Source organism: Rhinoraja longicauda, chromosome 24 (genome assembly GCF_053455715.1).
Source record: "Rhinoraja longicauda isolate Sanriku21f chromosome 24, sRhiLon1.1, whole genome shotgun sequence".
In the NCBI taxonomy this organism is placed as follows: domain Eukaryota; kingdom Metazoa; phylum Chordata; class Chondrichthyes; order Rajiformes; family Arhynchobatidae; genus Rhinoraja; species Rhinoraja longicauda.
The window spans coordinates 8,751,046-8,763,869 of record NC_135976.1 but is presented as its reverse complement, the minus strand read 5'-3'; the positions used below and the strand labels follow the sequence as shown (position 1 = coordinate 8,763,869).

General features: G+C 39.1%; 1 protein-coding gene across 8 annotated transcripts in view; it reads right to left on the bottom strand.

Annotated features, from left to right (window-relative positions):
- LOC144605409 (ankyrin repeat and SAM domain-containing protein 1A-like) overlaps nucleotides 1-12,824 on the bottom strand; it is a 212,225-nt gene that overhangs the window by 135,602 nt on the left and 63,799 nt on the right. For all 8 annotated transcript variants that reach the window (XM_078420614.1, XM_078420618.1, XM_078420617.1 and 5 more), the window contains 3 exons: nucleotides 11,243-11,347; nucleotides 8,123-8,289; nucleotides 597-717 (listed from right to left, as the gene is read on the bottom strand). In XM_078420614.1, the coding sequence (XP_078276740.1) occupies nucleotides 597-717; nucleotides 8,123-8,289; nucleotides 11,243-11,347 (393 nt within the window). The remainder of the gene's footprint in view (nucleotides 1-596; nucleotides 718-8,122; nucleotides 8,290-11,242; nucleotides 11,348-12,824) is intronic.

The window sequence follows — 12,824 nt, the reverse complement described above, 5'->3', positions numbered from 1 at the left end:
TGTAACAAATTCTAAACAATAATCATTAATATATTCCATCAGTGAATAAGATTGCATATGTTCAATCTAAAAATGAAATGTATAAATCTACTTTGATAATGCTGGAAAGTCCCATACTCAGCATGTTCCTGAAAATGATCATTCATCGATTTATGAATGTTCTACTTAATCCTGCACATCAATGCCATTATATCTGGGGTATATAGATGTTTTGCTGTAACGAATAGCACGCCTCACACCATGGAGAGGTAGATACTGACCTGAAATTTACCCAGCCATCTTGATTTACCGAATTTCACTTAAAATGTTTACCAGGAACACATCCCTATCAAAAATGATAGGATGACAGAATTAGAATTTTTGTTACTATATATAGTTAAGGGAAGAGAATCATGAATCATCAGAACAAGAAAAATCTGGTTGTCCCTGTTTTCCACTGAAATTTTGTTAAGTCGGGGTTGTAAAATTTTGACATAAAATAATCTAACTTGACAAGAAGATGAAAGCACCTTGAAGGACGTCAAATTACAGTAACCCTGTTATTTTCATCGGCAAAGGTCATTTCAGAAATGTTTTTGGCTGCATTAACACAATACCTGTATTTTCTCCTTTATGTTGGGAATCCAACTGGGTGTGTTTCTTTGTCTCCGCAGTCAATAGAAGTTCATAGGGATTCTCATCCTCTTCAAACTCTTCTGGAGTGTCCACATCTGAATCCTGAATAAAATTAAAAACATCTTTCACAGAAAAAGTGTACAAAATCATATCAGCCTCATGTGCATGGGATCCTGAAAATTTAAATTTAGCTCATTTCTTCTTTAATCACATCATGATTTGATCAGTATGAGCATTCTACTCATACACAATCTGATTAATAATATTTTAAGTGATTGTTTTAAGCAAATGTTACCGAAAGTAACAATTGTCCATGTTTGCACAGAAACCATTACAAATGGATAGATCAACAGAGTGAGCAGATAAATTGAGGTACTATCTATTAAAATCACAAAACCTGCTCAAGAAAATGGACTACAAGAAGCAAATGCTACCATAGTCTTAAAGGTATATTTGAATTGCGAAATGTCAAGATTTCAAAATGGTGAATGTGGAGAAAACTGAAAAGGAGTCATTTAACTTAGTTATGGGTTAATGTTAAGTATATTCTGACATACTATATTATTGCTGAGTAATATTGCTGTGTGAACAGGAATAAAAATAACATTGAAGTGAATAGACTGCAGAAAGAAATTCACAGCAAGATGATGGTAGTCAGATTTTCTTACAACAGCAAAGACCTGTCCACTGAATAGTTTAGTTTATTAGTTTGGAGATACAGTATGGAAACCGTCCATGCCGATTCTCAATCACCCTTTCACACTTGATCTATTATCAATCTTTCTCATCCACTCCCTGCAAACTTGGAGCAATTTCCAAAGGACAATTAACCTACAAACCCACACATCTTTAGGATATGGGAGGAAACCGAAGCACTCAGAGGAAACCCGCATGGTAAACAGGGAGAACATGCATACTCCACAAAGACAGCATATGTGGTCAGACCCGGGCCTCTGGCATTGCAGCTCTACCAGCTGTGTCACTGTGTTGTAGACATGTCGTTCCCAACTACTGCAAAATTTGCAATCAAGTATCCCATATTTGGGGGCGTTGCAGGTGTCAGCACACCTGAAGTGTAATGGGATAGCCTTGCCCGGAGAGGTCAGCCAACGCGATCACCAATTCTCTCCTGACAGCCAAGACTAGAGGGTGTGAGCTACAGGGAGAGGTTGAGTAGGTTGGGTCTCTATTCCATGGAGCGCAGGAGGATGAGGGGTGATCTTAACGAGGTGTACAAAATCATGAGAGGAATAGATTGGGTAGATGCAGAGTCTCTTGCCCAGAGTAGGACCAGAAGACATAGGTTCAAGGTGAAGGGGAAAAGATTTAATAGGAATCCGAGGGGTAACCTTTTCACACCAAGGGTGTATGGAACAAGCTGCCAGAGGAGGTATGTGTAGGAAAGAACTGCAGATGCTGGTTTAAATCGAAGGTAGACACAAAATGCTGGAGTAACTCAGCGGGTCAGGCAGCATCCCATTCCTTCTCTCCAGAGATGCTGCCTGACCCACTGAGTTACTCCAGCATTTTGTGTCTGCCAGAGGAGGTGGTTGAGGCTGGGACTATCCCTTTGTTTAAGAAACAGTTAGGCAGGTACATGGCAGGACAGGTTTGGAGGGATATGGAACAAGCGCAGGCAAGTGGGACTAGTGTAGCTGGGACATTGTTGGCCGGTATGGGCAAGTTGGGCCAAAGGGCCTGTTTCCACACTGTATCACTCTATGACTCAGAAAATTCATACATTGAGATCATGGAGCCCAACAAGGTTTCTGAGTATCAAAATACACTTTAAATGCCAAATTAAATGCACGATCTGCAGAAAGCCACCACAACATCAATGTTAAGAACAATATTATTACTTAGCTATTAACATTTTCTGGCAGTCAGTTCAAATATAAATCTCAATGACTAACTTCTCCAAAATAAACACTTTAACATTCAATTCTCTGAGGCACAGAAATAATTAATTATTAGTTCATCAGAGTATCAGTCTCACTTTCCAATGATCCAAAGACGACTGGGATTTCTAAAAATCCTGCAGCCTGCAGTGGAACAGCTGTGAAAGTAACAAGACTGAGGCAGCTTCCCAAATTATTCAGTCTCAGAGGATGACTTTTGAATTGGTTCATAATCTCTTGCTCCAATGATCTTCGGAGATGCAATAATTATTCAAGCTGAAAACATTCTATATTTTGTGGGCTTTGTTATTTACATGATGTTTAAAAACTTTTGACAACCATTTTGGTGTAAAGCTGAAGGGCTTGATGTGAAGTTCATCCAGCTCCTCAGCTCAGGGCATCAGTCCTCTGCCAGCCATCAGACCCAGCAGCTGATCCAGCAGCATCAGACAACATTGGATGAACTAGCAGACAATCTCTAGCCATTTCCAACTTCTGCTTTCAAATGCATAGGTGCAGTAGTCAGAGTCAAGGTGACTAACAAGGAGAAAATAGCTGGCAGTTCTGAGGGATACGGTTATTTTATCAACCTAGCAAAGAATATTTAAAACTTAACCAGGCAATTGAGTATCCAGAAGATGCCGGTATGTTTTTATACATACACCCATCATCGAGACATTGTGTTTGCAAAGTTATTTAGTAAACCTCTCAAGCTATTAACAATTTTACCAACTTTTGCTCAAATAATTTTGCACAGGAATTCGTTGAATTTATATAAATGCTAAATTTAAAAGGAATTTTGCATAATTGAGATGGAATTGAATTACTTTATATCACAAAGAAATAAAAAGGCTCCCATTAATATTTCTCCAACATCACAAGGCTTTCTATTAAACATGGCTTCCAGAATAATTTTCCTGATATTAAACTAAATTTTCACTGACACCTGAAAGTTGCGAATTCAACGTATCACATCAAATTCAAGAACACTGCAGTCACCATACAAGGATTTTCCTCCAACCTAAATTTGTAGTACTGGAATGTTAGCATCCAACCGACAGGGTTATACCACCCTCTGCTGGAACTTCAGGTATATTGTTCTATATAATGAAATATCTACAGAACTTTCAAAGCACTGCAATATTCCCCTGATTGGAAGCACCATTTACAGTGTGGTGGATTAATAGAACTGTAAGTATAGATTCTGTAGCCGTCCAACAAGGCAGAACGGACTACATGTTATCGCCAGGCAGTAGTTGGATTCTGAGATCCCCTCAGAATCCAACACTCACTCCCCTCTGCAAGTCTAAAACCTATCATATGCACACTGTAATTGATCAGATTAATTTCAAGATTCAGTCTAAAAACCACATTTGATTACATTATTATCCAAATAATGCTTGGGAAATGCTTTACTAAACCCCCTGTAGTCCTTGTGTTTGGGAGTGCAGCCTGAATCAGCAATGGCAAGAAGCAACTTTCTGCCTTGCACTTGGTAAACATAGCAGCCGTTATGTTCTCTTATAATAATACAGAACATAGTTCTTCACCCCACATTATCCAAGTTGACCATCAAGTGCCCATCTTTGTCAGCACTTGGTCCATGCCTTTCAGTGCATTAGCAATTCAACTGCTCATCCAGATGCTTCTTAAATGTGAGATTACCTGCCTCCAACATCTTCTCAGACAGTATTCCAAATTCCAACTACCTTCTGGGTGAAAACACAATCTTCTGATCCCCTCCAGTCTTTTCTCCTCACCCTAAACGCATGCTCTCTGATATCAGAACTCGACCAAAGGAGAGGTTTCTTACCATCTGCTCTAACTATGCCTCTCATCAGTTTGTATACTTCTCTCGTGTCCCTCCTCAGTTACTAGGAAAACGTACACAATCTGCAATGCAATCTCGTTTCTATAATTTGATGACCAGAACTGCACACAATTTTCCAGCTCTGTTGCCATTTACGAGGTTTACATGACATTTTAAATTATACTTTTGGAATGCAATTCACATTTAACCCAGGCTGGTTCCCGACCTCGATGATAAATGAAAGCAAGGAATATGCCACGACCTACAAATACACAATGGTAGAATACAATAAGCGGGTTCGGTGTTACAACTGCACATGCCCAGGTCATGGGTCATTCGGGATAAACATTCTCGCCAGCTGAGCTACTGTGTGTATGCAGACCTGCGTTTCATATGTATTTTCCAGTTTTGCTTCTTTGAGATAAGAAAATACTGCTTTCAAAACTATTAACAAGGTGTATTTATGGTTCATTTGTACAAAACTACGATGATTTTGATGGTTTAATTTGCTTTTCCTTGGTCGCTTGTTGGCCTGCTTCGGTGAGTGAGATTGTGACGATTAATAACAACTATTTTTAATTGTTCTTGTTTGGGGGGGGGGGGGGAGGCGGAGAAGGGAATGAAATGAAATGTATGATTTCTATAACTATCAATAGATAATATGAAAAGTATTTGTGGGGTTTTCAGCTCTTACTATACTAGTCCATCTTGTGATTGTATTGATTAGTTCAATATACTAGCACCATTTTCTTTTGCATTGTAACTTGTATGGGTATGTAATGGTCATGCTTACAGATCGTGATTTGATGTCCACACAGCCGAAACAGAAAATAAATAAATGCCCAGCACTGAAATGCATTCTCGACTGCACAGAGATATTTATAGAATGACCACAGCATCTACAGTTGCATGCTTTGACATAGTCCGACTGCAAGAAATACAACACTGTGAAACTATTGGTTGGTATTGCCCCGAATGGCATGATCACATTCTTATCAAAAGCTTGGAGTGGGTGATCATCTGATACACATATTGTTCGGAAGAGTGGATTTTTGAACTTAGCTGATCATGGGGATTGCATAATGGCGGATAGAGGATTTCCCATTCAAGAAGACGATGTTTCGCCAAGCCTATTTAGAGATTCCCCTCCTAGCGGTGGTTTTCAGCAAATGATCAGAGAAAAAGTACACAAAACCAAGAAGATTGCCAATGTCTGCATTCACGGCCATAGGTCGTCCAAAGTGGGTTAACATCCTGAGAAACACTTTACCCATCACTTTAGTTCCGCATATTGATGATATTTTCTCCGTCTGCGCAGCATTATGTAATTTAATGCCTCCATGGGTGTGTAAATGAGATGTTGTTGCACTTGCAGATCAACTTGATCAGAAGTTCAACTTTATGTTCAACCAGGTTTGATATGAACTGAAATCCAGAACTCAATCAGTAAATGTGCAGAAGTCCATAACACTTAATTTTTTTCATTTCATTTAATCATTTATCAACCATTGTTTCAGTGTACATTAGCCATTAAATTCACTAGCAACACTCTTTGTTTATCCTGAATGACCTTTGACAAATCCCACGATTCTTTGCGTTTATTGAGGTACCGAACTCGCTTATTCTCATCCCAACATGTCATGGAATCCCAATTTTGAGTTGCTAAATCTATTAAATCTATCCAATTTAGCAATAGTCTAGTTGTTTATACAACATGGAAACATAGAAAATAGATGCACGAGAAGGCCATTCAGCCCTTCGAGCCAGCCATTCAATATGATCATGGCTGATCATCCAGAATCAGTACCCTATTCCTGCATTATCCCCATATCCCTTGATTCCGTTAGCCCGAAGAGCTATATCGAACTCTCTTGAATACATATAGTGAATTGGCCTCCACTGGCTTCTGTGGCAGAGAATTCCACAGATTCACAACTCTCTGGCTGAAAAAGTTTTTCCTCATCTCAGTCCTAAATGACCTACCCTTATTTGTAAACTGTGACTCCTGGTTCTGGGCTCCCCAAAATCGGAAACATTTTTTCCTGCATCTTGCCTGTCCAATCCCTTAGGAATTTTATATGTTTCTATAAGATCCCCTCTCATCTTTCTAAATTCCAGTGAATACAAGCCCAGTCGACCCATTCTTTCATCATATGTCAGTCACGCCATCCCAGGAATCAATCTGGTGAACCTGCACTGCACGCCCTCAATAGCACAAAAGTTCTTCCTCAAATTAGGAGACCAAACCTGTACACAATACTCCAGGTGCGGTCTCACCAGGGCCCTGTACAACTGCAGTAGGACCTCCTTGCTGCTATTGCCAAATACTCTCGCTATGAAAGCCAACATGCCATTTGCTTTCTTCATTGCCTGCTGTACCTGCATGCTTACTTTCAGTTACTGATGTACAAGGACACTTGGGTCTCGTTGCACCTCCCCTTTCCCTAATCTGACACCATTCAGATAATAATCTGCCTTCTTGTTCTTGCCACCAACGTGGATAACCTCACATTTATCCACATTATCTGCCATGCGTCTGCCCACTCACCCAACTTATCCAAGTCACCCTGCAGTCTCATAGCATCCTCCTTGCAGCTCACACTGCATAGATGCATAGGATTTCAAACAAGGATAATCAAACATTGCTTTGTGATGTTTAAGCCTAATGATTGGCAAGTTTTTTCCTTTTATAAAAAAATAGGGATTTTGAGGTTGAAGACAATGATCACTTCAAAGAATTATATCCCCAAATAGAATCAGCAAATTCTGTACAATTCTGTCCAGTTGGGGGTTGGATATATCAAGTATGCAAATACTTTTTGCTAACGCTTGCAAACAATGCATGCGTATTATTGCTGACATGTTATGACCATAACTTCTGCTGCTGAATACAGATGGCAATATTTCCTACAATTAAGACACCAGAGGTCAATAGCACCATGGTGGATTGTGCAGGAGAATTTCAAGAAGTTTAATTAAAATCTACTAAAGGAGCGATATCATACTTCCAATTTGCAAAGTTAGAAGTATAAGTTTCTAACAAACGTTGGGCGCAACGAGAAACAAGCTTTCCAGACTCTAAGCAACAATCACAGAATTAAATGTTTTAAACATTTCAAAGACAACTGCATTCTTGTACTCTACCATCCTCGGTAATACTTAATTATTCGCACTACGACAATTGAACAGTCTATACTGAGATAACTCTACTCTGCATTACTCCCGCCATAACAAAGGAAAAAAAAAATTATAAATGATATTATTTTTTAGAAAATAGGTGCAGGAGGAGGCCATTCGGCTCTTCGAGCCAGCACCGCCATTCATTGTGATCATGGCTGATCGTGAGAAATTTTGAGAAATGTAAATCAGTAATAGTGAATCAATTCTTATCTTTTAACATCAGACTATTAAAATTGAAACTGCATTTCAAAAGTAGATTACGTTTGCTATGAGGCAACGCTTTGCACTTTTAATATGATATTTTACTGTCAGCCCCATGAGTCAATAGGAGATATTGCCATTTTGAAAATACAACTACAAAATTATGAGAAATTGCACTAGGTAGCAGAAATTTGCAATTGCCTTGGAGTATTTCTGTTGTATTGTATTAAAAAGTTATGTATTTTGTTTCTGTCATCCACATTTTCATTTTATATTTACAGCAGATTTAATTCTTATACTTTGGAAAATCATGGAAAATCACAATATCACGGCGCGAAGTAGTTGCTGGAAGCATCATTGGAATTAACTACATACCTCCACATAAAAGTAACTGCAAGTAGTTTGCTTTAATACTGACCTTCATTAATTCAGAGGCTGAACTCGTTTCCACATCTGGTGTTTTCAAACTTTCTGGCCCTTCGATGGAGTGTGACGTTGCATTGCACAAGGCCTCATATGGGCATTCCTCTTCTTGTTGCGTTTCAAATTCTGTAATAAGCTTGCATAGTTCCAATTGTTCGTCACCTTCGTTGGAAACGGGGTGGAGAGAGGTGAGTGGAACACAAAACAGATAAACCACATCTACTGCCAAATTCGAACAGAATTACAACTTGCCTTCAACAACTAGAACACTACCCAGAGAGACCAATTTATTACATTATCAGCAGATATCTATTTGCTTTTCACAAAAGTTTATACTGTATTGAAAACAAAGAGCAATAAAAGGAATACTGCAGCCTTGTTCATTATATGCTGCCTGTTCATTTGTCTCAGGGGTATGCAAGTAAGTTCACTGGCATCCATCCAACCTCAAATAATACACAAAAAAAATATTTTATTACATTATCAGCAGATATATATAAATAACAAGATTGTAGAAGCTCATTCATTCCTTTGCCTCTTACCTTAAGAATGATCACCCAGGCATCTTTAAAAGATTGCATATTTTAATTATTGTGCATGCCCTTGCTTTGTCATGACCGCTTTGAATATAAAGTGTCAGTATAACATATAACATATAACAACTACAGCATGGAAACAGGCCTGTCCGGCCCTACCAGTCCACGCCGACCATTCTCCCTGACCTAGTCTCATCTACCTGCACTCAGACCATAACCCTCCAATCCCCTCCTATCCATATACCTATCCAATTTTCTCTTAAATAATAAAATCGAGCCAGCCTCCACCACTTCCACCGGAAGCCCATTCCATACAGCCACAACCCTCTGAGTAAAGAAGTTCCCCCTCATGTTACCCCCAAACCTTTGTCCCTCAATTCTGAAGCTATGTCCCCTTGTTGGAATCTTCCCCACTCTCAAAGGGAAAAGCCTACCCACGTCAACTCTTTCCGTCCCTCTCATAATTTTAAAAACCTCTATCAAGTCCCCCCTCAACCTTCTACGCTCCAAAGAATAAAGACCCAACCTGTTCAACCTCTCTCTGTAGCCTAAGTGCTGAAACCCAGGCAACATTCTAGTAAATCTCCTCTGTACCCTCTCCATTTTGTCGACATCCTTCCTATAATTTGGCGACCAGAACTGCACACCATACTCCAGATTCGGCCTCACCAATGCCCTGTACAATTTCAACATTACATCCCAACTTCTATACTCGATGCTCTGATTTATAAAGGCAAGCATACCAAACGCCTTCTTCACCACCCTATCCACATGAGATTCCACCTTCAGGGAACAATGCACAGTTATTCCCAGATCCCTCTGTTCCACTGCATTCCTCAATTCCCTACCATTTACCCTGTACGTCCTATTTTGATTTGTCCTACCAAAATGCAGCACCTCACACTTATCAGCATTAAACTCCATCTGCCATCTTTCAGCCCACCCTTCCAAAAGGCCCAAGTCTCTCTGTAGACTTTGAAAATCTACCTCACTATCAACTACTCCACCTATCTTAGTATCATCTGCATATTTACTAATCCAATTTGCCACACCATCATCCAGATCATTAATGTAAATGACAAACAACAGTGGACCCAACACAGATCCTTGGGGCACTCCACTAGACACTGGCCTCCAACCTGACATACAATTGTCAACCGTTACCGTCTGGTATCTCCCATTCAGCCATTGTTGAATCCATCTTGCAACCTCACTATTAATACCCAACGATTTAACCTTCTTAATCAACCTTCCATGTGGAACCTTGTATATGCTTGGCTTACCACTAATATTAATTTTTGTTACTGCTAAGATGACTAATATGTAGTTTATCTATCAGGTGTCTACCAGAAGACATTTTGTTTGGAAACGTGGAGGATACGTGAAAGTGAATTAAATCCCAGGAAACAGTGCAACAAAAAACGGACAATGCAGTGAATAGCAAATCATATTTAAATGACAATATCTATACAATCGATATACCTTTTCTTAAGGTTTTATAACAAACTGACATTTCCTTAAATGTTCATTTGCAACTGTGGCCTTCTGGTTTCTCTCCAGTTTAGTAGGGAGTATTACCAAATCTTTTGATATTATTTCCAATTACCCAGTAGCCTAAAAAGGATCATGGCAGATGACTGGTCTCATTTCTCTTGCTTTCTCTCTAAACCACAGACAGTCAATCAAATTGTACGGCTGTGACTGCTGCTTCAGCAGGTTTTACAACCCATCATAAAATGGGTGATACTATATGTTGCTGTGCACAGTTCAATTATCAATACGGGCAATGCACCAAAAGCATTAAAAAAACTGGAGCTGATCGTCTCCTGTTCCAAATTCACTGGCCACTTGTCCTGACCCACAGTTGTTTCTTTCACTAATAGGGCACAGTCTTCCACGGCTTTGACAGAAGGATTCATTTGTGGGCTCAACAATCATCAAAACTAACAACTTTATCTAATATTTGTAACTGTCCTTCACAGACATATAAAATGACTTGATATCTATTTAAAATAACATTGAAAACTAACAATCACTCTCAACTGTAAACAATTAAATCAACTCAATTAAATCAAGCACAAAGCTTTCTTCAGTGGACAATTTCCCCTCATTTTCACTAAATTACAGTCCTGACGCCAGATTTACCCTTGTGCAGGTTCAGGAGGAAGGCTTCCCAGATGGGGTACTGGAATTTGATGTTCATGTGGACTGCAGCAAGAGTGAAGTGCAGCTATCCATGTGCTCTCCTTATGTGAAGGCCATGCATCAGCTTATACTCGCATGTAGCCCCAGTTCTGAGTTACCTGCCAGCAAATCCAGTTGGATCTGCCACACTATAGATCATTAAAATGACCAAAATCATCATTTTATTCTTACATTTTTCCCTCTGCAATTTACAAATGAATAAAAGCAGCGGAGCAATGTACTTTGACCAGTAGTTTCCACCACCAGGGAAAATAGAAAACTAAATACCAAGTAACCTTCGATGACATATCAAATACATCAATTTAACAAGGTAAATGTAATTTTAAATGCATGGTGAATATTTAATAATACATTAAACAAATAATTGTCCTTACCAACTGATTTTTGATGAGCCGGTTCAGGAAAGGGAAAATGGTGTGTTTTGGATACCGGAGCAGTATTTTCTGTGCACTTTGGGATTTCCTTTCCTGCTATATAATCTGTGGAAAGAAAACTGAAACAGTAACTGGCCACTCATCAAGCAACTTTCAAATAATTACCATATGCCACCTGTAAAAAAAAATCATGTGTATAATATTTCACTTTATATGATCATCTTAATTCTTCCTTAACTTTGTTTAAAACTAAACTACAGTTTCTTAAAGACTAACCCAAATTTATCATTCCAAACCAAGAATATTTTGGAAAAGAGAGAACTCAAACTTCGATACCTGAAACCAATTAAAAAGTTTGATTTTACTTTACAAAACTTGGCCAGATGTTGAAGTTATCATTTGCATTAAGAGAGGCTAATGTGAAGCTTTAGTAATCAAACTGTGTTCTGTTTGATAATGGCATACAATAAAGTCTGTCAGCAAGTAAAAATGATTTGTCTCTTGCCATGTCTTGGAATGAACTATTCTCCTCACCACTTTAGCACGCAAAATTAAAGCATTCTTCACATCCTCACATCTGCTTGCATCTTTTTTTGGATGGTGGAAGCCACACATGACGAGGTTCCGTTAAAGTTATCAAAGTATATTAATCAGTTGGCACTGAAGATGGACACACAAATGCTGGAGTAACTCAGCGGAACAAGCAGCATCTCTGGATAGAAGGAATGGATGACGTTTCGGGTCGAGACCCTTTTTCATCATCATCTTCATGGGTTGGCAGCTGGGAGGGAGTCACAACTGGCTCGGAAATTATTTTTCCTCTGCAATGTGATCTACTCCTCTTGCCGGTTGTTGCTTAATTGTGATTGAGATCATCAAACAATGTTTTTTAGCTTAAAGGTAGCATTGGCTTTCAGGTTACTTCAGCGATAGATACCGACACTAGCTTCCAAATCAATGCAAATTCACAGTGCACAATTGCTGCCGACTTATGGAAAAGAACATTCAAGCTGTATGACAATGACAAAACGTGACAAAAACTCAAACCAATCCACATTCGGTGTCCTGTTGCTTCACACAAAACATGAAACTACTAGACGAAACTACAAACACAATCAGATTTATAAAAGCAAAGTAGTGCTCTAACAACACTGACAGTCACATCTCTCTCAGCATATCTCTGGCTCCAACCCATTGCATGCAGATTCCAACAGATCTTCCACAATTTGCATTTACCCAGAATTACAGTTATGTTCAAACTATCCAGAAATTCAAGGCCGTTTCTCATCACATCCTAAGATCCACACATAATGCTCCACTTGGCTCCCTCGCTGAAATGGGCAAGAATGTGTTTTTCTCATTTTTCCAGTTCTGACAAAGAATCTTTGAAACATTCCCTCTGTTACTCTTTCCACAAACTCTGGCCAGCTGAGTGTTTCCATTAACTTCTACTTTTATTGAAGGTTAGTTAATCGCGATTCAACATCAGTCAATACCAAATAGCATGGCAAATAAATGCATTGGAGATATCATTCTACACCCCACTCCCAACAACAAATGGCGAGATGCGTGACAACATAAA